This window comes from Acanthamoeba castellanii (assembly GCF_000313135.1).
Source record: "Acanthamoeba castellanii str. Neff unplaced genomic scaffold scf7180000084754, whole genome shotgun sequence".
Taxonomy (NCBI): domain Eukaryota; phylum Discosea; order Longamoebia; family Acanthamoebidae; genus Acanthamoeba; species Acanthamoeba castellanii.
The window spans coordinates 40,134-62,029 of record NW_004457415.1 but is presented as its reverse complement, the minus strand read 5'-3'; the positions used below and the strand labels follow the sequence as shown (position 1 = coordinate 62,029).

General features: G+C 59.0%; 6 protein-coding genes and 1 pseudogene across 6 annotated transcripts; 3 read left to right on the top strand and 4 right to left on the bottom strand.

Moving 5' to 3' along the window:
- Positions 1 to 309: 309 nt before the first annotated feature.
- Positions 310 to 4,351, top strand: ACA1_202480 (annotated as a pseudogene).
- A 177-nt stretch (positions 4,352 to 4,528) lies between these two features.
- On the bottom strand, positions 4,529 to 7,313 carry ACA1_202470 (GRAM domain containing protein; the record flags this gene model as incomplete). Its single annotated transcript, XM_004338240.1, has 5 exons — positions 4,529 to 4,642; positions 4,745 to 6,745; positions 6,846 to 6,926; positions 7,008 to 7,123; positions 7,205 to 7,313. The coding sequence occupies 5 exons, from the start codon at positions 7,311 to 7,313 to the stop codon at positions 4,529 to 4,531; spliced, it is 2,421 nt and encodes an 806-aa protein (XP_004338288.1).
- Positions 7,314 to 7,856: 543 nt separating this feature from the next.
- On the bottom strand, positions 7,857 to 9,163 carry ACA1_202460 (SRFtype transcription factor (DNA-binding and dimerization domain) domain containing protein; the record flags this gene model as incomplete). Its single annotated transcript, XM_004338239.1, has 4 exons — positions 7,857 to 7,918; positions 8,017 to 8,184; positions 8,255 to 8,501; positions 8,588 to 9,163. The coding sequence occupies 4 exons, from the start codon at positions 9,161 to 9,163 to the stop codon at positions 7,857 to 7,859; spliced, it is 1,053 nt and encodes a 350-aa protein (XP_004338287.1).
- Positions 9,164 to 10,204: 1,041 nt separating this feature from the next.
- On the top strand, positions 10,205 to 15,241 carry ACA1_202450 (MORN repeat-containing protein; the record flags this gene model as incomplete). The annotated part of the gene is made up of 22 exons (XM_004338238.1): positions 10,205 to 10,533; positions 10,652 to 10,777; positions 10,848 to 10,941; positions 11,035 to 11,136; positions 11,179 to 11,189; positions 11,222 to 11,314; positions 11,402 to 11,464; positions 11,576 to 11,700; positions 11,810 to 11,919; positions 12,024 to 12,198; positions 12,300 to 12,435; positions 12,523 to 12,627; positions 12,711 to 12,773; positions 12,861 to 12,994; positions 13,032 to 13,137; positions 13,236 to 13,311; positions 13,390 to 13,500; positions 13,601 to 13,692; positions 13,751 to 13,830; positions 13,917 to 14,058; positions 14,172 to 14,293; positions 14,379 to 15,241. 22 exons carry the CDS (start codon positions 10,205 to 10,207, stop codon positions 15,239 to 15,241), a joined length of 3,258 nt encoding a protein of 1,085 aa, XP_004338286.1.
- A 62-nt stretch (positions 15,242 to 15,303) lies between these two features.
- Positions 15,304 to 17,939, bottom strand: ACA1_202440 (ImpB/MucB/SamB family protein; the record flags this gene model as incomplete). The annotated part of the gene is made up of 10 exons (XM_004338237.1): positions 15,304 to 15,718; positions 15,800 to 16,003; positions 16,117 to 16,282; positions 16,355 to 16,543; positions 16,661 to 16,810; positions 16,920 to 17,072; positions 17,177 to 17,288; positions 17,353 to 17,506; positions 17,634 to 17,773; positions 17,850 to 17,939. The coding sequence occupies 10 exons, from the start codon at positions 17,937 to 17,939 to the stop codon at positions 15,304 to 15,306; spliced, it is 1,773 nt and encodes a 590-aa protein (XP_004338285.1).
- Positions 17,940 to 18,004: 65 nt separating this feature from the next.
- Positions 18,005 to 18,726, top strand: ACA1_202430 (clathrin adaptor complex small chain subfamily protein; the record flags this gene model as incomplete). The annotated part of the gene is made up of 3 exons (XM_004338236.1): positions 18,005 to 18,208; positions 18,333 to 18,419; positions 18,490 to 18,726. The coding sequence occupies 3 exons, from the start codon at positions 18,005 to 18,007 to the stop codon at positions 18,724 to 18,726; spliced, it is 528 nt and encodes a 175-aa protein (XP_004338284.1).
- A 676-nt stretch (positions 18,727 to 19,402) lies between these two features.
- Positions 19,403 to 21,022, bottom strand: ACA1_202420 (uncharacterized protein; the record flags this gene model as incomplete). The annotated part of the gene is made up of 4 exons (XM_004338235.1): positions 19,403 to 20,061; positions 20,181 to 20,330; positions 20,447 to 20,623; positions 20,827 to 21,022. 4 exons carry the CDS (start codon positions 21,020 to 21,022, stop codon positions 19,403 to 19,405), a joined length of 1,182 nt encoding a protein of 393 aa, XP_004338283.1.
- Positions 21,023 to 21,896: the final 874 nt, after the last annotated feature.

Sequence of the window (21,896 nt, the reverse complement as noted above, 5' to 3'; positions counted from 1 at the left end):
GAGCGAAAAAGCGATCTTCTGATCCTCTCCGGCTGCTGGTCCGTGCACCTGGTGGCTGTCAATCGAAACGGTAGGGCTCTCACGAAGTGTTCGGCCCTCATTTTGATCTGTTGATCATTCTATCCTTTTTCACTTCCGTGAAAAGACAGTTTCCCAGTTATTTCCGAGAACTAAAAATTGCACCAAAAAGATTATTCTGCATTTCTTGCATTCTAGAAAATATATTGGCAGAGAGTTGCCTGGCAAAAAGCAAGGTCACAAATTGATTTTAGTGCATTTTCGATCAATTCAATTGGATTGAAAGAAGAGATGGCGTCCTCTCTTGGGCAGCAGCGAGCATCGAATGATCCCCCATTCTACACAGCTGATGTGCGCGACATTTTGCGAAGCATCGAGACCACCAAGCACCAGAAGACGCAAATCGAGCAGAAATTGGCTGCCCATGTGGCCAAAACGATCGAGGCCAAGCTCGAGCCTGCTCTGCTCGAGGAGATGAAAAAGCTAGAGGACGAGGAGCTCGAACTGGTGCGCATCGACGTCAGTCTGCGTGAAAAGCTGGTCGAGACACTGCAACAGGCGCGAAGGCATCCCCCCCCCAAATCTTCACCTCCATCAACCCGCCTGCATTTACTACCGATTAATGTCAATCACGCTTATATAGACAAGAGTTGCGTAAGGCTGGCGGCATGGACGTGAGTGACGACAGCATGCTCTGCCGCTCGGGCTCCGGTGGCTCCGTGGGCGTTCGGTACCGTTCTCGCACTCAAGCTCGTGTGTTGTGGCGCACGTGTATCTGAAACACGCTTTCCTCCCTCCCTCTTCATCTATGTATCTGTTGTGTGCTGGTCGCACCCTCATAAGCAACAGTTCGGTCGAGGCGCGCATCGGACGTACAGCGACCGCCGAGCTGCGCTCGCGTCAGATGGCCAACCCGTTCCTCGAGGGCAGGTGCGCTCTCCTCTCCGCAATGGTCATGAATGAATGACTGGCCTGTGTTGACTTCTCCACTTTTTTTTCCCTCCTGTGCTCACTTCACCATCACTTTCACCATTCTCCCTTCAAACGTGGCCACGCGTAGCATGTCGCAACAACAACAGAACTCGTCGTCCCAGGGCGCCGCGTCGGACTCGGCGTTCTCGCAGGAGTTCTTCTCGCTCAACCTCAAGCGGGACGAGATCGACATCAAGCAGGAGGTGGAGCTGGGCAAGGGCGCCTACGGCTCCGTCTACGAGGGCAGGTGAGGCCCATTTTCCCCTTCTATTTATTTATTTATTTATTTACTTATTATCTTCATAATTCTTCTTTTTAAATTATTATTATCTTATCTATTATTTATTTAGTACTGATACACATTTCGCTTGGAATTGAACCGAAAAGGCTGCGAGGTCACAAGGTCGCGGTGAAGGTCATCACGCCCAAGTGGGCGTCGCAGGAAGAGATCGACGCCATCCTCAACGACTTCAAGAACGAGTGCGCCCTCATGCGGAAAGTGGCGCACCCCAACGTGGTGCTTCTGATGGGCGTGTGCGTCGATGACTCCAAGAAGGAGCGCGAGCTCGTCATGGTCACACAGCTGATGGAGGTACCCGACCCCGACTTCACCATTCATCGAACATTTGCTAAACATTCTTCGCCTTCGTCTTCGTTTTCCGTCTTTCGTCTTCGCTCTTTTCTTTTCTTTCTTTCTTCTTTCTTTTACAGAGGGGCAGCGTGTCCAGCCTGCTGCACGACCCCAAGAACCGCGTGCCCTTCAAGCGGAGGATGCGCTTCGCGCGCGATACCGCGCTCGCCATGAACGCCATGCACCTCTCCAACCCCGCCATCCTGTACGCTCTCCTCAATCCCCGTCTCCACCTTGGTTTCTCGGTGGTACCTCGCATGCGACTGTCGCTCACCGTTGGTCCCTTTCTTGTTGCGTGATCTCCCCAGCCACCTCGACCTCAAGACACACAACATACTGGTTGACAAGAACTGGACCGCGAAGGTGGGCGGTACGGACCTCCGTCGCACCGCACCGCACCGCGCCACGGCAACCGCTGCTGCTCGACACAAACGTTGCACACACTTACCTCGGCCGGTTTTCTGCAGATTTTGGTCTGTCGCGGGTGTTGCAGGCCGACAAGAACAGGGGACAGGCCGGCTCTCCCGGTACTGTCACGCCTTCGCCTCCCTTCACCTCTGCCGCGTGCTGTGTTTGCTGACGACACCTCTTTTTCTCTTTTCTCTTTCTTTGCCTGGCAGTGTATATGGCGCCGGAGGTGCTCTCGCAAAAGCCCTACGGACCCAAGGCCGACGTCTACAGGTACTCGCCCTCGCTCGGTCGTGGCCGGGTCTCTCCCCCCTCCCCAAGGCCGCGCTGCTCACATACGCGCCTCTGTTGCGCCGCGCACACTGTGCACAGCTTTGGCATCGTGCTCTGGGAGTTGATCACCAGCCAGGTGCCCTACCAAGCCGAGGGCTTCGCCACCCTCGAAGGTCCGCCGCGCAACCCCTCCCAATACACCTATCGTGTGAAATCTTCTTCTTTTATTGGTATGTAGATATTAATAATGACGTGTAATTTCTTTGTGTGTCGTGTGTGTGTGCTCGTGTGTGTGTGTGTGTGTGTGTGTGTGTGAATGGCCGCACCTCTGCAGAGGTGTACCAGCACGTGGTGATTGACGGCAAGCGGCCGGCCATTCCGCCCAGGTGCCCTCCGCAGCTGGCGAAGCTGATCAAGCAGTGCCTCGAGTACGATCCCGAGAAGCGTCCCACGTTCCAGCAGATCTTGGACTCGCACGCCCTCGACGACGATGGTATCCCTTCCATCCATTGCACCGGTGCCACGCGCCGCATGCTGAGCAAAGCACACACACACACACCGCACACACACACGGGCAGTGATCGTTGACGTGAGCATTAGCGAGACCAACGCGCATGGACGCGCCTTCTGGAAGAAGTCCTTCAAGAAGGATGACGAGATCCTTGAGGTGCGCAGCAGCAAGCACCACCACTCGCATTGCCTGTCTCTCGCTGACACGACACGACACGACACGACCAACGACGCGACGCGACACGACACGCAGGTGGTCCCGTGGAAGCTGTTCGCGAGGGAGCTCTTCCAGTTCTGTAATTACGCGTTCGAAGACTCGCTGCCCTTCGACGAGCAACTGCCCGTCAAGGCCCTCAAACTGGCCCTCGGTACCCTCAAGCCACACCCACCCACCTGCGCTGCGTTGCTTTTAGCGTGGCTGACCCAACCCATCTGCGATCGCAGCGCGGGACGATGCGGTGACGATCGAGTGGTTCAGCAAGGTGCTCGAGTGGTTCGGTCCCTTCACGCTGGACTCGAGCTTCATCGACAACACCACCAAGACCATCTCCATCAAGTACCGCCCTCCCTCCATCACGCGCCCACGAGCTTCGTTCTTTATTGCGCCGCGCTGTGCTGACATCTATACCTGTGTTGCGTGCGTGCGTGCGTGCGTCAGGGGTTTCTGGGGCGATATCACCAAGGACCAGGCCACCCAATTCCTCGTGGGCAAGAAAGAGGTGCGCCGCGCCGCCTTCCCCCCCCCCTCCCTTCTCTATTTTCCTCGAGTGCACGGCCGTGACGAACACCTTTAATTGCTACTTGTCCGATTTCTCGTGACGATTCTTTCTACCACCAAGATCTGAGCTGCTCGGCCTTTTAGACGCCCTCATCATATGATTCCTATATGACACGCCCGTGTGCGGGCGTAACTCACCACTCTCCCCGCGCGTGTGATGTACAGGGCACCTACTTGATCCGTTACAGCGCAGAAGCGCCCGGATTCATGGCCCTCACCGTCCTTCAGGACGGCGAGCCCGCCATCAAACACTACCGCATCCAGCACAAGTACGTACCACCCCTGCGTACAGCGCCTGCCTTATTCCCCCTCAAGACCTACTCACTCTCTTCGTGCGCTGTTGCGCGGCTGCCACCAGGGCTGGGCTGGGCTTTGTGCTGGGTAAGACCGAGTACAAGTCGCTGACCTCCCTCATCAAGTCCAACAAGGACGAGCTCGGTCTCGAGGTAGGCGCACCTACCCCTCCCCCCCACAAAGAGACGAGAGCGAACCTGTGTGTAATCGAATCGTGCGCGCGTGTGCAGCACCCACTCTCCGGGTCCCCCTTCTCGACCATGCTCAAGGCCCACGCCGCACCCGTTCAGTCCGTCTACCACCAGGTCATCCTCACGTACGCGCCCACAAGCCCCCCCCCAACCTTATTTCTTGCACTCAGCGCTCGGTACTCATCTCTGAATAGGGAGGACGATTTGGACGACGGATCGGACGCAAGGAGGAAGGACAAGAAGAAGAGCAAGAAGGACAAGAAGGGAAGGAAGTAAGGCACCCACTTTGTGGCCAGAAAAGAGGCCTTGTTTCCTGTAATACTGCTAGCATGTGTGTGCTTTATTTTCTTTCACCTGTTACAAGCCAAAGAAGCAAACATTGTTGTTGTTGTACTACACCCCACGAAAATGACCAAAAACGAGTCCAAAAAAGATGTGGTAAAACTAAGCAACTTACTTCTGGCGGGGGTTCCGCATGAAGATGGCGGCCGCGACGGCGGCGGCAGCCACCACGCCAACGGCGGCCGCCACGCCCACCCACGTGTTCCACGCGCCACCGGCCTCCTCCTAGTGGGATTGGGTGATGTGAGATTAATGAGACACCTCGCCTGTAACCGAGATTGCCACTACACACAACACGCACGACAGAAAAACTGAGGCATCGCATACCACGGTGCTGGAGGGGACGCTGCGCGGCGTGCTGGTAGCGGTCGTGGCGATCGTGGTCGCAGTGGTGACCTGCACCTGCACGACCTCAGCCTCGATCTCGATCTGGCGCGCACGCTCGACGGCGCGGGCGGCCTCGGCCTCGATCTCGGCCTGCTTCTGTGCCTCGAGCTCGGCCTGCTCCTCGGCGCGCCTCTGCTTCTCCTCGGCCTCCTCGCGCTTGAGCTCGGCCTCGCGCCGCTCGCGCTCCTCCTGCTCCTGCTTCACCCGCGCCTCCTCCTCCTGCCGCTCCTTCTCCTCCTCCTCGCGCTTGCGCCTTTCCTCGGCCTCGCGCACCAGCTGCTCCTCCTTCTCGCGCCTCTCGCGCTCCTCCGCGGCCTGGCGCGCTAGCTGCTCCTCCTCGAGCCGCTGCCTCTCCGCTTCGTCGCGCTTGCGCTCCTCCTCGGCCTCGCGCGCCAGCAGCTCCTCCTTTGCGCGCCTCTCGCGCTCCTCGGCCTCGGCCTTCACCCGCTGCTCCTCCTCGGCCCGCGCGCGCTCCGCCTCGTCGCGCTTCCGCCGCTCCTCCTCCTCGTGCGCGAGCCGCTCCTCGAGCTCCTTGCGCGCCCGCTCCTCGGCCTCAGCCTTGACGCGCTGCTCTTCTTCGGCCCGCGCGCGCTCCTCCTCCTCGCGCCTCCTCTCCTCCTCGGCCTCGCGCGCCAGGCGCTCCTCCTCCTCCCTCCGCGCGCGCTCCTCGGCCTCGGCCTTGGCGCGCTGCTCCTCCTCGATCCTCTTCTGCTGCTCCTCCTCGTGCCTCTTCGCCTCCTCCTCGGCCCGCACGCGCTCCTCCTCCACCCGCTTGCGCTCGGTCTCCTCCTCCTCGCGCCGCTTCTTCTCGGCCTCCTCGGCCCGCGCGCGCTCCTCCTCCTCGCGCCTCTTCCGCTCCTCCTCTTCGCGCTTGAGCCGCTCCTCCTCCTCGCGCCTCGCCTGCTCCTCCGCCTCCTGGCGCACTCGCTCGGCCTCCTCGCGGGCCTTGCGGGCCTCCTCCTCCTGGCGCAGCTTCTCCTCGGCCTCGCGCTGCTGGCGCTCGAGCTCGGCCTGGCGCTGGCGCTCCTCCTCCTCGAGCCGCAGCCGCTCCTCCTCCTCCCGCTTGGCCCGCTCCTCGGCCTCCTGGCGCTCCTTCTCGAGCCGCTCGGCCTCCAGCCTCTGCCGCTCGGCCTCGGCCGCCTCCTCCTCGCGCCTCTTCCTCTCCGCCTCTTCGGCCTCCCTCCGCTCCTTCTCCACCCGCTCGGCCTCGGCCGCCTCCGCCTCGGCCTGCTTACGCTTCCTCTCGGCCTCCTCCTCCTCCTGCCTCTTCCTCTCGGCCTCGGCCTCCTCCTCGGCCTTCTTCTGCGCGGCGGCAGCGGCCTCCTCCTCTTCCTGCTGCTGCTGCCTCCTCCTCTCGGCTTCGGCCTCCTCTTCGGCCTTCTTCTGCGCGGCGGCGGCCTCCTCCTCTTCCTTCCGCTTCTTCTCGGCCTCCTCCTCTTCCTGCTGCTGCCTCTTCCTCTCGGCTTCGGCCTCCTCTTCGGCCTTCTTCTGCGCGGCGGCCTCTTCGTCCTCCTTTTTCTTCTTCTCGGCCTCCTCCTCCTCCTGCTTCTTCTTCAGGGCGGCCTCCTCTTCGGCCTTCTTATGAGCGGCGGCGGCCTCGTGGTCGTCGTGGTGCTCGTCGCCGTGCGGTCCCTTCTTGCCGCGGTTCTTTCGTCGCCTGCGGGAGCGGCGGCTGCCCTTCTTCTCGCCGTCGTGCTCGTCGTGGTGCTCGTCGTGGTCGTCGTGGTGGTCTTCACCCTCGGCTTCGCCGGAGGCCTGGTTGACGGTCTCGGCCTCGCCGGCCGGCGCCGCGGCGTTGGCGTCATTGGCATCGGCACTGGCATCGGCCTCCTCGGAGGCGCCACCGTTCTCGGTCTCCTCCTGGTCGTGAGGCTGCTCCCACTGCTCCTTGATGCACTCGAAGGCCTCCTCGAGGCGCGCTCCAAACTTGGGGAACGCCAGCTGTGCAGCAGAACCGACGCGCACGCGCAGCCATGGTGAGTTGGGTCCTGCGTGCGGCACGCGGCACCGCGCCGCACACACACACACAGGGGGGTCGCACCTGCTCATCGCCGACGGTGACGAGGAGCTGCTCGTCGTTGGTGGTGTTGAGGGCCTTGATGTCGGTCCACGGGAGGATTTTCTGCACACACACAGAGAGAGGCGATAGAGTGAGCACAAGCGCGGGCGCCCACAGCTGCAGCTGCGCAGGTGCCAAGCGAACCTGAATCTTCTTGCCCATGGAGTTGGCATCGAAACAAAGGTGGCCCGAGGTCACAAACATGCGTCCATTCACGTCGCCTAGGCCCTCTTCAGTCTCCGTAAACGCGCACGGGAAATCTGCACCGGCACATTCGCCAATCAAATTTTAAGAAAATTGAGAAATCGAAGATTATTGGCAATCTAATCTCGGGGCCGTACCGCGAATGAAGTTATCGCCATCGGGCAGCTTGAAGGTGGCGTGCAACTTCTTGTTCTTGAAGTTGTCCTGGAAGGCGCTGATCTTGGGGCTCCCCTTTCTCGTGCTCATTGTCTCTAAATTTATAAAGGAATGAAAGTAAATGGATTGAATGAATGGTCCAGGGATCTCACTCTTGCGCGCCCGCACTCGTACCTCGATTTGCAGTGGCCTGTAGAGAGATGTGTGTTGTGGTTGCTTGGAGGTCGTACTCACCTTGCAGGTTGAGCTGAACAGGAAATAGATCGAAAAAGACGACGGGAGCCTGACCTCTTCATGTCGAGCTCCTCCGAATTTCGAGGAACCCACCCAATCCGCCACTTCCGCTCAAGTGCCATTGACTTTGGCACCAAAGCAGACACGATGCTTCGAGAAGACGAAGGTCATGACAACATCAAAAGTGATGCCAGCTCTCTTGGCCTGATACGCAGGATGAACGACGTGTGGTAAAGGAGTGTTCTTGGCAGAGGGTGCATGTACAAGAGTTGTGCAGGCCAGGAGAAGGAGGGCATGATGCTCGAGCGCTGATGGCGGTGAAAGGAGATGAAGGTCTCGTGCTAATAAGATAAGTGATGAAGCTCTCTCCACCAGATTATCGCCTCTCCTTCTACGCCTCTAGTAGCCACCCATGGGCGGCGGGCCAGAGTTCATGTACATGTCCGGAGGGTAGCCCGACGCTGTACGAGAAGACGTACATCAAGTCAGTACGCTGAAGCCTTCGTAGCGTCCCATAAAGAAGCTGAAGAAGAAGAAGAAGAGCAAGATGGAGACATACGAGGCATCGAGTGGGTGGGAAGCGGACCCTGGTGGCCATAGTGCTGGTGTCCGTGGCCGTGGGGCGGCATACCGGGCGCTCCGTACATGTTGTTGAGCATCTCCGAGTGAGCGTGCGGATGCGCGTGGGGGTGCCCGTGCGGTGGCCCCTGCATCTGTTGCGGAGAGCCTGTAGAAGAAGACGACGACGTGAAGGTAAGCGACTGGTGTACGACTTGAGCTGAGCAGCTTCTACGTACCATGAGGCTCGTGCTTGGGTCCTCCGGCGCCGACGTTCTGACCGTGACTATTGGAGCTGTTGGCGATGAACTCGGATGTAGGGTAGTTGTTCTCAGGAGCGTTGAGACACGACTGGATGATCTCCTTGCCCTCTCTGAGCGTAACCACGGGCTGCAGCTTGGGCGTGGCGAAGGTGTACACGTGGCCGGTCTCGCTCGCGATGAGCACCAACGCTTGCGTACCCGTCAAGGTGGTCAGCTCGTACGCCTGATGAGTGCAGGGCAACAGACGATAAGGCCTTGAGCTGATTGTGCGCCAGAACTGGTAGGAGCTGGTGGACAGAGGCGAGATACCTTCTTCATGAGGCCACGCTTGCGTCTGGAGAAGGTCACTTGCCTCCTGCTCTTGTTCTCGATGAACTTGATGTCGATCCTCCGACGTCCCGTTCCTCCAGTCTTCTTCTTGCCGATCTTGGAGACTGGCTTAGATCCGGCCACTCCCTTGCCGGACTTGGCGGGCGCCTCGCCGGACTCGCCGTCTTCATCTTCATCGTCCTCGCTGGATCCGCCCTCGACGGTCTCCATGCTCGTCACGGTCATCCGAGAGGTGAGCGGCATCTGGTGGTGGATGACGGCGGCGGTCGGTTGATGCGGCATGATGCGGATGTTGGAGAGCACGTTGCCGTCAGAGGCCATCTCGTGGTGATGGTGCATGATGTGGGGCGGCATCGAGTGTGGGTGCTGGAGCTGGTAGCCGTGATGCGGACCCATGCCATGGTGCAGAGCGTGATGGAGTGGTAGTGGGGGCTGCAGCTGTCCCTGGCCCTGCTGCGGCTGTCCCTGCTGGTGTCCGACGTGTCCTCCGTGTTGCTGATGCTGCGGAGACCTGTCGATGCCGCCCTGCTTATCGTGGTCATCGGATTGCGACATGATCACTTTGTAGCCGACCCGTTCAATCTGAAAAGGGATCTGATTAGAAGATTCGGCCAGATTCGAGATGCGTTTTCTAATTAGGACGCTTCCTCATCAATAAGGCACGTCCCATTACGTCCTGCCATTCGGGCGAAACCTTCTCGACCTCGAGGTTGTAAAAGGTAGGGAGTTCTGAAGGCGGAAAAGGTACCTGTCAACTCTCGCGTCTCTGAAGAAAGGAAGCTGTGGGTCCTTTCTACTCTCCCCTTCTCCTTTTGGTCTCCGGGCGGCGGTAGCGGTGAGAAAAAGTAAGTCGTCCTCTTTCAGCTTCTTCTCCTCGTCTTGGCCTTCTACTCTCTCTTTTTCGCAGCTCCTACGCCATTGGCACGCCACTTCAGCCCGCAAACCGCTACCTGCTCGAACCGACGCCTGACAATAACCGGGCTTGAAGCACTTTTGTGTTTTCGCCCAATTTTTCAGATGGGAGTACGAATCTGAAATTCATCCCTTTTGAAAAATTATGGTTCGCACCAGCGTCGCTGCAGCAGTCACAGGCTGTACTGTGGCGAATGACGCTGCTCTGCTTTTGTGTTCTTCTTGCGCCTTCTCGTGCATCCTTTCCATGCTCGATCAATTCGTTCTTTTCGTGCTGTTTTCGGTATTTTTTTTGCTTGGCCACGCCTATTTCGAATTCCAGGCGGTGAGTTGGGTTCTGTCTCTTCAGCAGACACGCATCTTGCGTTGTGTCGCGCCGAGTTGGGTGTTCGAACGATGCTGCACCAAAGCATCTCCTCATCGCCCCTGCAGCAGTACGGCTGGAAGCTGCCACCATACGAGACCTTCCGCGTGCTTCTGGTGGGCGAACAAGCGAGCTGCAATGCACTGCTGGGGGCGCTACTGAGAAGAGAAGATTTGCTTCGCCGAGCGGTGGGAGAGGGTGATGCTGCAGAGGGAAGTGATCAACGGCGGCACATTGTGGAAGAGAAAATTCAATCTCACGGCCAGGTGCTCAATTTCATCCTCGATGAGCGATTTCTTTCCATTGACGATGAAGAGGAGATGACCGCGGACTACGACGAAGACATCACTGCCGACGTGACTGAGCCCCAGATCGATGGCCAATCGTCGGGCGATGGAATCCTCTCTGCGTATCTATCTCCCATGCGACGATTGGCCTCAACAACCTCCAAGATGCTCATGAACGGTGTCGCGGCCTCACCACCCCACGCTGCGGTGAGCGACGCTGAGCTGGAGGAGACTGTGCGACGGCGGCGCAAGAACGACGCCATCCTGCAGTTCATCCAGGACAAGAGCCAGAAGCTCGACCTCGTCTGGTTCTGCTTCTCGCACCAGAACTGGACCGACAGCAACACACGCAAGGAGGCCAGGTACTTCTGCCAGCTCGCCTGTCTCCCTCCTCGCTCCCTCTCGTGCCTTCGAGTTGAGTGGGTGATGGTGGAGTGAATGTACTCACCATCGCGATTGGCACTGTTTCTTGGCCATCAGGATGAGGCGGGAGGCAGACTTCATTCAGCGGAAGCTCGGTGCAGAGACGCCAGTCCTTGTCGTGCACGTCCTCTTGTCACCCTACGAGAGCGATTTGGGCAAAGCAGAGAACGTCAATGCTGTGCGGTACGAGATGCAGCGAACGGCGGTGTAGTGTACTCTCGTAGGCCCTGCTGATCACCCGTTCACTGCACAGATGGATGAGCAACTTGAAGGCCAACATGAAGCAGGACGGTAACCCACTCGTGGTTCTGCCCGCGCACCTGGGCTCAGATGAAAGAGACAGCCACGTATGCCTACTTCCCATCCCCATTCGTTCCGCACGGCCGGCGAATTCGACTAAGCCCGTGTTCGTGTGATGCGTTCCCTTTGTGCCAACACAGTTGGAAGCGGTGGCCAAGGAAACGGTGTGGTCATTCGTGAAGCATCAGTGCGTCCAGCTGCCCGGAGGCTCCGTCTACAACGGCGATGTAGTGCACGGCAGGGTGAGCTTACTCTCTTCTTTTCTATGGGCATTGTCCATGTAGATGTGGGAGGCGTGCTGTTGGGCTTACACGACTGCTCGCACAGGTGCATGGATTCGGAAAGGAGGAGGGACCCGGGGGGAGATAGCTTCCTCGGGGACTGGGTGAGCGGACTCAAGCACGGCTTTGGAACCGTCAGGTTGGCGGTCTCCTCCGTTCCACTTCTCTGAATTCCACCGGCGTGACGCTGTACTCACTCAAGGTTGGACGTGCCACTGCTGCTCAGGTATGGCAATGGAGACAAATACGAGGGGACCTGGGAAGCAGGCATGCGACACGGCAATGGCCGGTACTGTCCAGCACCCTCACGCAGCAGTGAATGCGTGATAGACGGCAATGATCTGCCCTGGTGCTGATGTTTGCGTGCGTTGCGGCTTCGTTCGAACTGGCGTCATCTCAGATACACGTGGCCGAGCGGACGCTACTTCGACGGCATCTGGGCGCAGGCGAAGCGAGAAGGCCCCGGCTGCACCGTTTTCCCAGACAAATCCAAATGCGATGGCGTGTGGATCGACGACAAACCTGGTACAGACGCCTTCTTCACAGAACTACGTTCTGTTCCTTGATGACAGACAATTTCTTCTTCTTTTCAACATTTTCAACATCACACCTGCGGTGTGCGCAGTGGGTCCAGGGAAGATCACCTACGAGAACGGGGACTCCTACTTTGGCTCGATTGTTTTCCAGGCCCAGAGCAACTCCTCGCTCCACCCCATCGACTACGTCGTGAGTCGATCAGGCGAGGTACGCGTGGTCAGCCGAGATCTCATCAGTCCGGTTGGTGGTTGGCGTTGTGGTTGGGTGGACCAGTTAGGTCTCACTCTTGCTTCGTACGATTGGCTCGTCAGGGGGAAATGCACTATGTCGAGGGGTCCCGCTACGTGGGCACCTTTGACAAGGACCAGCGGAACGGGTACGGCATGTACGTGTTCGCCGACGGGGAGCGATACCAGGGCATGTGGAAGAACAACCAGCGCCACGGCTACGGCAGCTTCCAGTACAACGAGGGGACCGTTTTCGAAGGTAATAGGCCGCTTACGGCGATCTAGATCGTGTGTTGGGCTGCCTCGCGCCCTCCTGCTAAGTTCTTCCCTTGCTGCTGCTTTATTCATGTTCGTTCACAGGGACGTGGTGGCAGGACGGCCGGAGAGGAGAAGGCCGCCTGTGTCTCGCCAACGGCGACGTGGTGGTGGGGTCGTGGCAGGGCGAGCAGATATCGCAGGCCACCTACACGAAGGGCAGCCTCGCACAGGCCACCAAGTACGCATCCCACCACACAGTTCAATGAGTGTCGTCCGCCACTCTTGCGGGTCCAGAATCTTACATTTTTTCTGGCTTCTCCACAAGATCTTCACAGCGCCTGCTGACGAACACCCTCAAGACGGCCAAGAAGTTGGGCCAAGGCGAACTGATCGTCTACGCCCAGAAGTGGACCGGCTTTTTCCGTGAAACGTACAACATAGCACATATTCCTCACACTCCTCCCATCTCTTCTCTTCTATGCCGCCCTCTCATCGCGAACACATGCTCCCCAGCGATGCCACGCCCAAGTCTCCGGTGACGCTCACCAGCTTTGCCGACCTCGCCGCCTTCATCGGGTACCCACCACCAACACTACACCTCTTCGCCGGCAGGACACACCTCAACTCAACTCAACATTTCTCCTCCGTCGTTTGTGCTCGCAGAAGCCACGATCATCCGCTGGGCCAGCCCGTGGCCCGTTTTGTAAATATGTTCGAAGCGCTGTACGGCGACTTCGCGGAGGAGGACGTGATCCACCTCATTCCCACGGCCGTCGACGACGTGGCCTCGTTCATCAGTACGTCTCCGTACCTTCCCCTACACCTTGTGCTCAGGCACCAACACCACACCAAATTGGGTGTCCACGTCAGCCTACGGACACGGAGAGCTGATCAAGAGAACGCGATGGGAGCCACCACTAAGCGAGAAGGAGGGAAACAAGTACGGCTCTCACTTCGCACTCTATCCCGCCCGCCCGCTCGCCCGCCCGCTCGCCACCTTAAGTGAAACCACTCACCACCACACGCACGGGCGCACAGGCTTATACTGATGGCCCTTAAGGAGGCAGTGTTCTCTCGCATCTACCCGCGCTTGTTCTCGCTTTACCGTATCAAGGTATGTTGTGTTGCACGCGGACTTGCGCAGAGGTCTCACATGTACGCTACGCACGCACGCACGCACGCACCACAACAGAACCGGAAGAAGGACATCCTGTTCAAGGCCAAGCTGGACTCACTGTGGCGCGTGATGCCGCGCGACCTCGGCATCCAAATGGCCTGGGAGAGCGAGTGGGTCGACGACGAGGTACGAGGGGCCAGGGCCCTATGGATTCCGCGCAGCTCCACGCTGATACCGTGTGGGGCTACACACACACACACACACACACACACACACACACACACAGGTGGCCAACGGGTCGCCCAAGAGTGCCCTCCAGGCGCGCCATCGCAACCGGCGGACCGGATCGCTCTCCGGGCTGGACATCCCCTCCAGCTTGTACGCGCACGCACGCACACACCCTTCCTCCCGCGCAGTGGTGGTGGCTGACGCCCAGATATAATCTGGGGATTCGCAGGCAAATCGCCAAACACCACCCGTTCCTGGCCGCCATTCGAAGTCTGCGCAGCGTGGACGGTACGCACGCATACGCTTTGTGTCGAGCCATCGTCATTTGTCTCACCGGTGCGACGGTCGGGGCTACGTTTGCGGGGGATTGCCAGGCGAGTACACGCTGCGGGGGAAGCTGCAGTGCTTGATGGACTGTTCGAAGCACATCCTGGTGGGTTGCTCGCCGCAGAAACAGAAGGGGAGCCAGCCCCACCAGAATCTGTCCTCTCTCGGCCGGAGCCCGCTGGTCTACATGTACTCGCGCCCTCCACACACGCCCCGTGACCTGCGTTGTCGAGGCTTACGTTGCTAACACATGACACGACACACGCGATACGCACGACACACGACACGCACGACACACGCAGTGGGGCTGAGGAGAAGTTCCCGGTGTTCGTGTTCGTGGTGATCAAGGCCAAGGTGAGCGACCTTCATGCGCACGCCGACATGCTCTCCGACTTCCTGCCCCAGCAGACCATCACAAAGACCGGTACGGTGTCGCACCTCCACGCAACTGGCGCGGCGCGGCGCAGTGCTTACCTTGCACACGACACGACACGACACGACACTCGCAGAGGGTGGCTATCGCTTGACCGAGCTCAAGGCGGCGATGGAGTTCGTGATGAAGCTCCACCCGAACCTGCGCAACGCCAGCGGCGAGCTGGTGCCACTGTCGACCATCAAGAACGACCTCAAGCTCGCCGTCGCCTCCGCCCGGCAGCGCCTGGTCGTCCACCAGCGCGAGGCCGAGGCCGAGCGCGAGCGCCGGGCGGCCCAGTCCGAGGAGGAGGCCAAGACCGCGGCGCCGTCGTCGTCCTACCGCGACTTCCTGCGCTCGCGCAGCCACGGCCGGGCCACGTCGGGCGATGGTCACTTCAAGATGGGCTTCCTGGTGGACCTGCTCAAGGAGGTGGCCCACCGCGACGCCACCGCCACGGCCGCCGACGACTTCTACGCGCCCATCACGCTCGAGCCCGAGGAGAAGCGGATGCTTCGGAACGAGGCCCACCTGCAACTCCTCCAGAGCGTGCTCAACTCCATCGGCATGACCATCGTCACCGTCCAGCCGGTCGACCAGCCGCCATCTTCATCTTCATCATCGGCACCATCGTCAGCGGCATCACCATCATCACCGTTCCAGCGCGAAAATGGAGCGCACGTAGACGAAGGAGACGAAGATGAAGAGGCGGCGGGGGGGAAGGAGAAGCGGGCCAAGTCGCTGTCACACGGCCGGCTTCCCTCGGTTGGCCCAGCGGACGGCTCGACGAGTGGCGGCTGCTCGCACCACCCTCGCCACCCGCATCAGGGGCTGCGGCTGCCCGACGCAACCAGCGGCGGCAAGCCTCCAAAGCCGGAGATGCGCCTGGAGATCACCCGGCGCCTGCCCCTCTGGGTCTACAACCAGCTGGCCGACACCCTCGCCCTTCACCTCCCGTGATGAAGCACAAAAAGCGAGTGTTGGACCAGCAGCAGCGGAACAGATTCTCAAGACCACCTACGTTACGTTGCTGTTGGCTTCTCCCTCGAGGGTGAGGTGGCCACTGTGAAGTAGGCGAGCATGGTGTTGCCCTGCGGCGTGGCGTTCTTGTTCGTCTTGGCTCGCTTGGGGCTGGTGGGGCTGCTGCCCTGTTTGGCCACTCGGGTGGTGATGGTGGCGGGGCTCTTAGCGGGGCTGGCCGGCGGCGAGGGTCGTTTGAGCGCCGAAGAAGAAGGCGAGGTGGGAGGTGGCATCGCCATTACTGAAGCAACAGAAGATGATGACGACGACGACGAAGGGAGTGTCGAGGTAGAAGGCAGTGGCGCAGAAGAAGACGAAGACGAAGACGCTGCCGAGAAGAAGGTGGCGATGCCGCCCTTGGGCGGCTCCGTGGAATGGAAGTCCCGAGCACTCATTCCCGCCCAGCGCACCTTCCACCTGACCAATCACCACCCACATCGGTCAGCACACGCTCTCGATTGAAGGGCGTGTGCGTGGTGGCAGGAATCGAGTGCGTACGCGCGGTCGCCCACGGTGGAGTTGAAGACCTGGAAGGCCAGCGAGCACATGGCATCGGCCGATGCTGATGCGGCCGCCTCACCACTGCTGGCGCCACGACCTGGCCCCGCGCCCTCGACGTCTTCCTTCGCTCGCATCTCCCGCACCCGGTCGGTGACCTTCTTCATCGTCATCGTGTGCGAGCTCTCCTTTTCATTGACCAGCCTGAAATAACAACAACAACAAGACGACACGTCATCATCATCATCATCATCAACAGCTTCGGTCACACTTCAGACTTTGCGTTGTGGCACATAAGACACTGAGAGGAAACGAACCGGAAGGAGAAGTTGAAGGTCCTGGGCTTGCGCTTCCAACGGAGCTCGTCCTCTTTGAGTCGCTTGCACAACTCGTCGGCCAGATAGCGCAGGATCTTCTTGAACTGGTAGGCGTCGTTGGTGATCGACGTCAACGACATCGACGACATCAATGACTTGGGCGGGCCTGAGAATAACGCACGCACCTTCAGTCAACCATCGACGAAGAACACAATCACACATCGAAGGGGGTGGTGACCTTTGTCCTTGACGGGCGTGTCGTCGATTCCCTGGCCGACGCGATGCAGCCACTCGGCCTTGTCGTCCCCGAACGCCAGCCTGAGCTCGGGCAGCAGTGAGGCCGAGGCCAGGTCGGAGATGACCTTCACCCGGTCCGTCCACGGCGCGGCGAGCAGCACCCCGCGCTTCTCCTTCCCCAGCTTGACTCCTGACCCGGGGGAAAGTGGTGAGTTGGCGTGTGCGTGTGCGGTGGCGCGTGTGCGTGTGCGTGTGCGGTGGTGCGTGTGCGGTGATGATGGGTGCGCGTCGAGGCAGAGGGTCTCACCGAGCTGGGGAATCTTGCTGGGCGGGTGGCGCGCAAGCATGGAAGGGACGGAGCCGGGGAGGACGGTGGTCTGGCCGTCGGGCTTGCTGGCGCTCGATGCCAGCTTGGCCAGGAGCTTGTTCTGGGCGACCCCCGCCGAGACGCGCAGCCCTGGGTGTCATCAGCGCCCGACCGACCACACATACGCGCGATTAGCCCCTCAAGGGCGCCCAGTGGAGCAACATCTGGTGGTGGTGGTGACAGACGTCTGTCGGCTTACCACACTTGGTGTGGACGGCTTCGCGGAGGGACGCGGCGATACGCGCGCCCTCACGGAGCTGCACCTCCTGCGCGGTGAGGATGTGCGCCGAAACCAGACCCGGTCCCTCGACCGCGCCCGGCCACTCGCTTGACTGCGACGCCATCTGCGACGCTGCCGATCACCACGAGGGGACGACGAACTCGTAAAAGTGGTGACCTTTGGACTTTTGTTGGCAATTGATGACGACGACAATGATGAGATGGTGAATGGTGTACCGGGCATGTCGAGATCGTTGATTAGAAGGCCGCGCTCGAGTTGAGCGGCCACCAACGGCGTCACGTCCACGTAGAAGTCGTCGATGCTGGCCTTCTCCACCTCCGGAGGCGCCTCAGCTGCGTACCCACGATTGTCATGTGGGTTGACATAAAGAAGAAGGAGAGAAAGAGTCTACCTTCTCTGTCTTCCTTTTGGAGTTGACTCCGGAAGCAGCCGCGGACTGGAGCGAGGCGATCGTGTTCTGCAGCAGCGTTTGCACGCCGGCGGAGGCCTTCTGGTAGTCCTCGTACGTTACCTTTGACGTTCCCTCCGTTCTCCTCACGTGCACACTGTCGCACACACCATCGCACCACCGCACACGCACAGCACGACACGTGCGCCACCGCACACGCACACACAGCGCTGTGAGTGTGCGGCCCTGTACTGTATTGGAGCCGGGCGGTGTTCGGCGCGTACAGCTTGAGGTCGGGGCAGAGGGCCAGGGCCTCGGCTGGGGTCATGTGCTTCCGCACGCCCCTCCGCCGGGCCGCGTAGTCCGCGGAGATGATGTCGTTGTGCTGCTGCACTGCTACTGCATGGCCCGCCAGCCTCGGGTCCTATAAGCCCCCACTCCCATCGGCTTCAGTCTCGAGAGGGCCACTCGAGGTAGAGCAGATTAATAAGAAACTGTACCTTGAGAGTTTCGACCTGCACGAAGAAGCAGTCCAAGTCCAGGTGTAGGACCACCCGGCCAACGTGGGAAGAAGAGCCAAGCTCTTCCATCTTCTTGAGACGTTGTATTGATCAATTCATCAGGGGTGCTGCTTCGAGGAAAAAATATCAAGTAAATGGTTAAAAAAAGAAAAGAGAGAGCAAAAAGAACAAAAAAAAAGAGAGGAGGCAAGAGAGGGATGATAGAGTACATTCTGTTGGTGAACAAGCAGGGGCAGGCGCGGGTTTCCAAGTACTTTGATACCCACCGACCACCAAAGGAGCGCGTACTCTTCGAAACCGAAATCGTTCGCAAATGCCTTCTCCGGGCCGATGACCAGGTTCTCCCCCCCCGCGTGGCCCCCGTGCAAAATAATAAATAATAAATAATTCCATCAAATCATTATTTGTTTCAGGTACTAAATAATAAATAAAATCATTTTAATCTCGGTTTCTGTGTCGCAGTGCGGGTTTGTGGAGCACCAGGGGCGGAAGGTGGTGTACCGGCGATACGCCTCTCTCTTCTTCATCGTTGGCATCGACCACAGCGAGGTACAATGCAGCTGCGTACACCCGAGAGCGCTTCATTGCCCTGTGTGACACCTCACACTGAACCCGCCAGAACGAGTTGGCCGTGTACGAGTTCATTCACAACCTGGTGGAGCTCTTCGATCGCTACTTCCGCCAAGTCGTACGCTCTCTGCCTTTGCGTGTGATGCGTTTGCGCTGCCAGCGCCAAATGTTCACTGCGTGTTGCGTTGTGTGCGTTGTGTGTCGGTGTGTGCGGTGTGTGCGGTGTGTGTGTGTGTGTGTTGGTGTGTACAAACATGCGCACTCATTCACTACAGTGCGAACTTGATGTACGTCTCCCTTTCCATCTCCATCACTTTCGCGTGAGTTCAGCTCTGCCCACTGTGCTCACCAGTCACCACACACCGCGACTCAACACAACAAACAGATCATGTTCAACCTGGAGAAGGCCCACATCCTCATCGACGAGATGGTCGTCAACGGTTGCCCTCCTCCCCCATTGCCCACCCTGCGCAGCGCATCTCACCCACCCATCCACAGGCTGCATCACTGAGTCGAGTCAGGCCGAGGTGCTCGATCAGCTGTCGCTCATCGACCTGGAAGTCTCGCGAGGCAAGTAAGGCGGTAACGTGTGAAACGCATAACACACAATAAACCAAACAAACATTGAATGTGTTCACCATTAGAAGTTGGTTGGTTGATTGATTTTATTGGGACGTGGTTGTTGGTGATCAAGGTGGTAGTGATGCCACCACACACACACACGTTGATGATAAATAAATAATATCACACATGTTAATGAAATAAATAATTGGAGAAAGAATAGAATAGAGAATATAGAGAGAGCAAAGAATATGATGGTCGTGTCGTCGTGTCGTTCGGCGCCCGCAACACACACGCTCTCGGTTCTAGGGAGCAAAATGAACCGGAGCGGTGCGTGCGTGTGCGTTGTGTGGGACAACGACGAAGTAGAAGGCGGCGGCGGTGTCGAAGTGGCAGACCTTTTAGACCTCCTCCTGGGCCCTGAGCTCCTGCATCTTCTGCCTGAGCTTGTTCTTGACGGGGAGCGAGACCTCGAGCTCCTTGAACTCCTTCTCGGTCATGTTGAGGAAGAAGTCGAGGTCGGTGATGCGCAGGCGCCGGAAGTCGGCCCGCACGTCGTCGAGGTCCTTCTTGCCCTTCGGGTCGTTCTCGTCGAAGATCGACTTCAGCGCGTCGTCGAGGTCCACCATCAGGTAGCCACGGTCGCGGCGCCTCTTGCGGTCCTTCTCCTTGTTCTTCTCCGACGCGATGAGGGCCAGCAGGCGCCCGGTGGCGGCGGCGGAGAGGCCCGCCTTCTTGAGGTCGGCCTCGGTCTGCTTGAGGAACTTCCGGCGCTTGTAGACCTTGGCCTTCTTCAGGGCCTTCTCGACCTCGGCCAGCTCGGCGGCGTCGTTGTGATCGCCCTGGTCGTACTCGATGTGCAGCGTGTCCTTGAGGTCGTCACGCAGCTCGCGCAGCTCGTCGTCGGACTCGTCGCTCGAATCGCTCGAGTCGCTGGACTCGGCGTTGCGCTGCTTCTCGGGCTTCTGCTTCTTCTCCTTGGGCATCTTCTGCATGGGCGTGCCCGCCTCCAGCTCGCTCGTGCGCTTCTCAAAGCAACCGAGGAACATCCACAGCAGCGCTACGCACACGCACACGCACACGCCATGTGAGCACACCGCAACACGACACGACACGACATGACACGACACGACACACGCAACACAATTGGCTCGGTGTGATGTGGAGTTGATGACGTACAGTAGAGCATGATGAAGGCGAAGAGGGCGGCCTCGATGACGGCCCAGGCGAGGGCGGCGTTCCACTTGGGCGGGATCTCGCTGCACTTGGTCTCCGGGTCGATGAAGTCGTTGGGCCTCAGCCAGTCCTTCTTCTCCTCGAACTGACGCGCTGCACGGTGGTCGCAATCATCAACAACAAACAGTAGCGTAGCGGTGATGGTGAGCCAGCCGTTGAAGAAGGAGATACTGTTGGTTTGTGGCGGTTAATGGTGAGCGACGACGTACAGGTGGTGGCGACGACGGAGGCGTAGAGGCCGAAGAGGACCAGGGAGAGGAGGAAGACGGGGATGGGCAGGAGGAAGCTGGTGACGAGGTTGGGGCGGCAGCACGAGATGACGGCGCCCAGGACGGTGACCAGAATGAACGGGATCAGCACCAGGCCCACCACGAACGAGACGCAACCTGGCGAGTCGGAGTTAAAAAACGAGTCAGTTTAACTCCGATGTGAGTTCACCACCAAGACCGGAAAACAGATAACAACAAATAACATAACTTTGCCTAAAATAGGGTTTGCGCTCGTGGAGCTCCATAGCATTACAAATAAATAAATAATAATAAGAATAATAGAAAAATAAAGATCTTCAGTGCGGAGATAGAAAGGGTACCGGCGGCAAGGCCGAGGTTGGCGGCCGAGTCGCGCATCTTGGCGTCGTCGTGGCACCACCGGAGCTCGCCGTCTTCGGAGTCGTTCCAGTTGCGCACGTCGGCGTAGAGGCCCACCACGATGGGCGAAATGATGACCGCCAGCAGCGCAATCAGCGCCACGAACACGGCCAGCGTTCGGTGGAGAATGAGGCACATCTCTATAAAGTAGTTGGTGTTGGCGTTGGTGTTCTTCTTTCCGAGCGGCGGTAGTTCCTCTCACCAATGTCCGTAGCAGCAGTGGTGTCCCTCTGGACGCGGTGGTGTGTTGATGTTGGTGCGGGAGGTGAATGATAGAAGAAAAGAAAGAGACGAGGCGCGAGCAAAAAGGGCACCGCCGGCGAAGTACAGCGGGGCGGGGTTGGAGCAACCGACCAATTGGTAATTGTAGCGCTTCTGGGTGCACGCAGAAGAAGTGGGGGTGGTGCACGAGAGTGTGGTCCCGTTGTTCCGCCCCTCGCGCTCGGGGCGTCCATAGCACCCAACCATGTTCGGAATGTTCGCTGTTCGGTCGCGGGTGCCCGCTTGGGATTGCGACCCGATCCAACCCCAATGAGCACTCATCGCCCCGCCGACAGACGGTTGAGCCACCGGCTATTTATTAATGAGTGCCTCATGCGCTTCAAGGAAGGCCAATACCGGGTCATGTAATCGACCACTCACGGAGGCCCACCTATTCGTCGTCCAATCATTCAACGACTTTTCGATCGGCCCCACCTGTTCTCCGTTCTCAAGATATCCCCCACTTACGCCTTATGGTCCGCACCACTTGGTCCCTCTACGCTTCCTTGTAGTAGCCGGGCTGTGGTGCGCTTGGCCCCGCTTCTCATCTTGGCCCTTGCGGCGTGTTCGTTCGTTCGTTGAATGAACACATCGTTCCATTCCTCGACAATTAGAGACACCGCGCGCATGTTCATGTTCGTTCATTGAACACATCTTTCCTCATCTACAATTATAGACACCGCCACCGCCACCAGAGCGCCAACACGCAACATGCCTCCGTGGCTGCCACGCCCATTCACACTCGCACCGC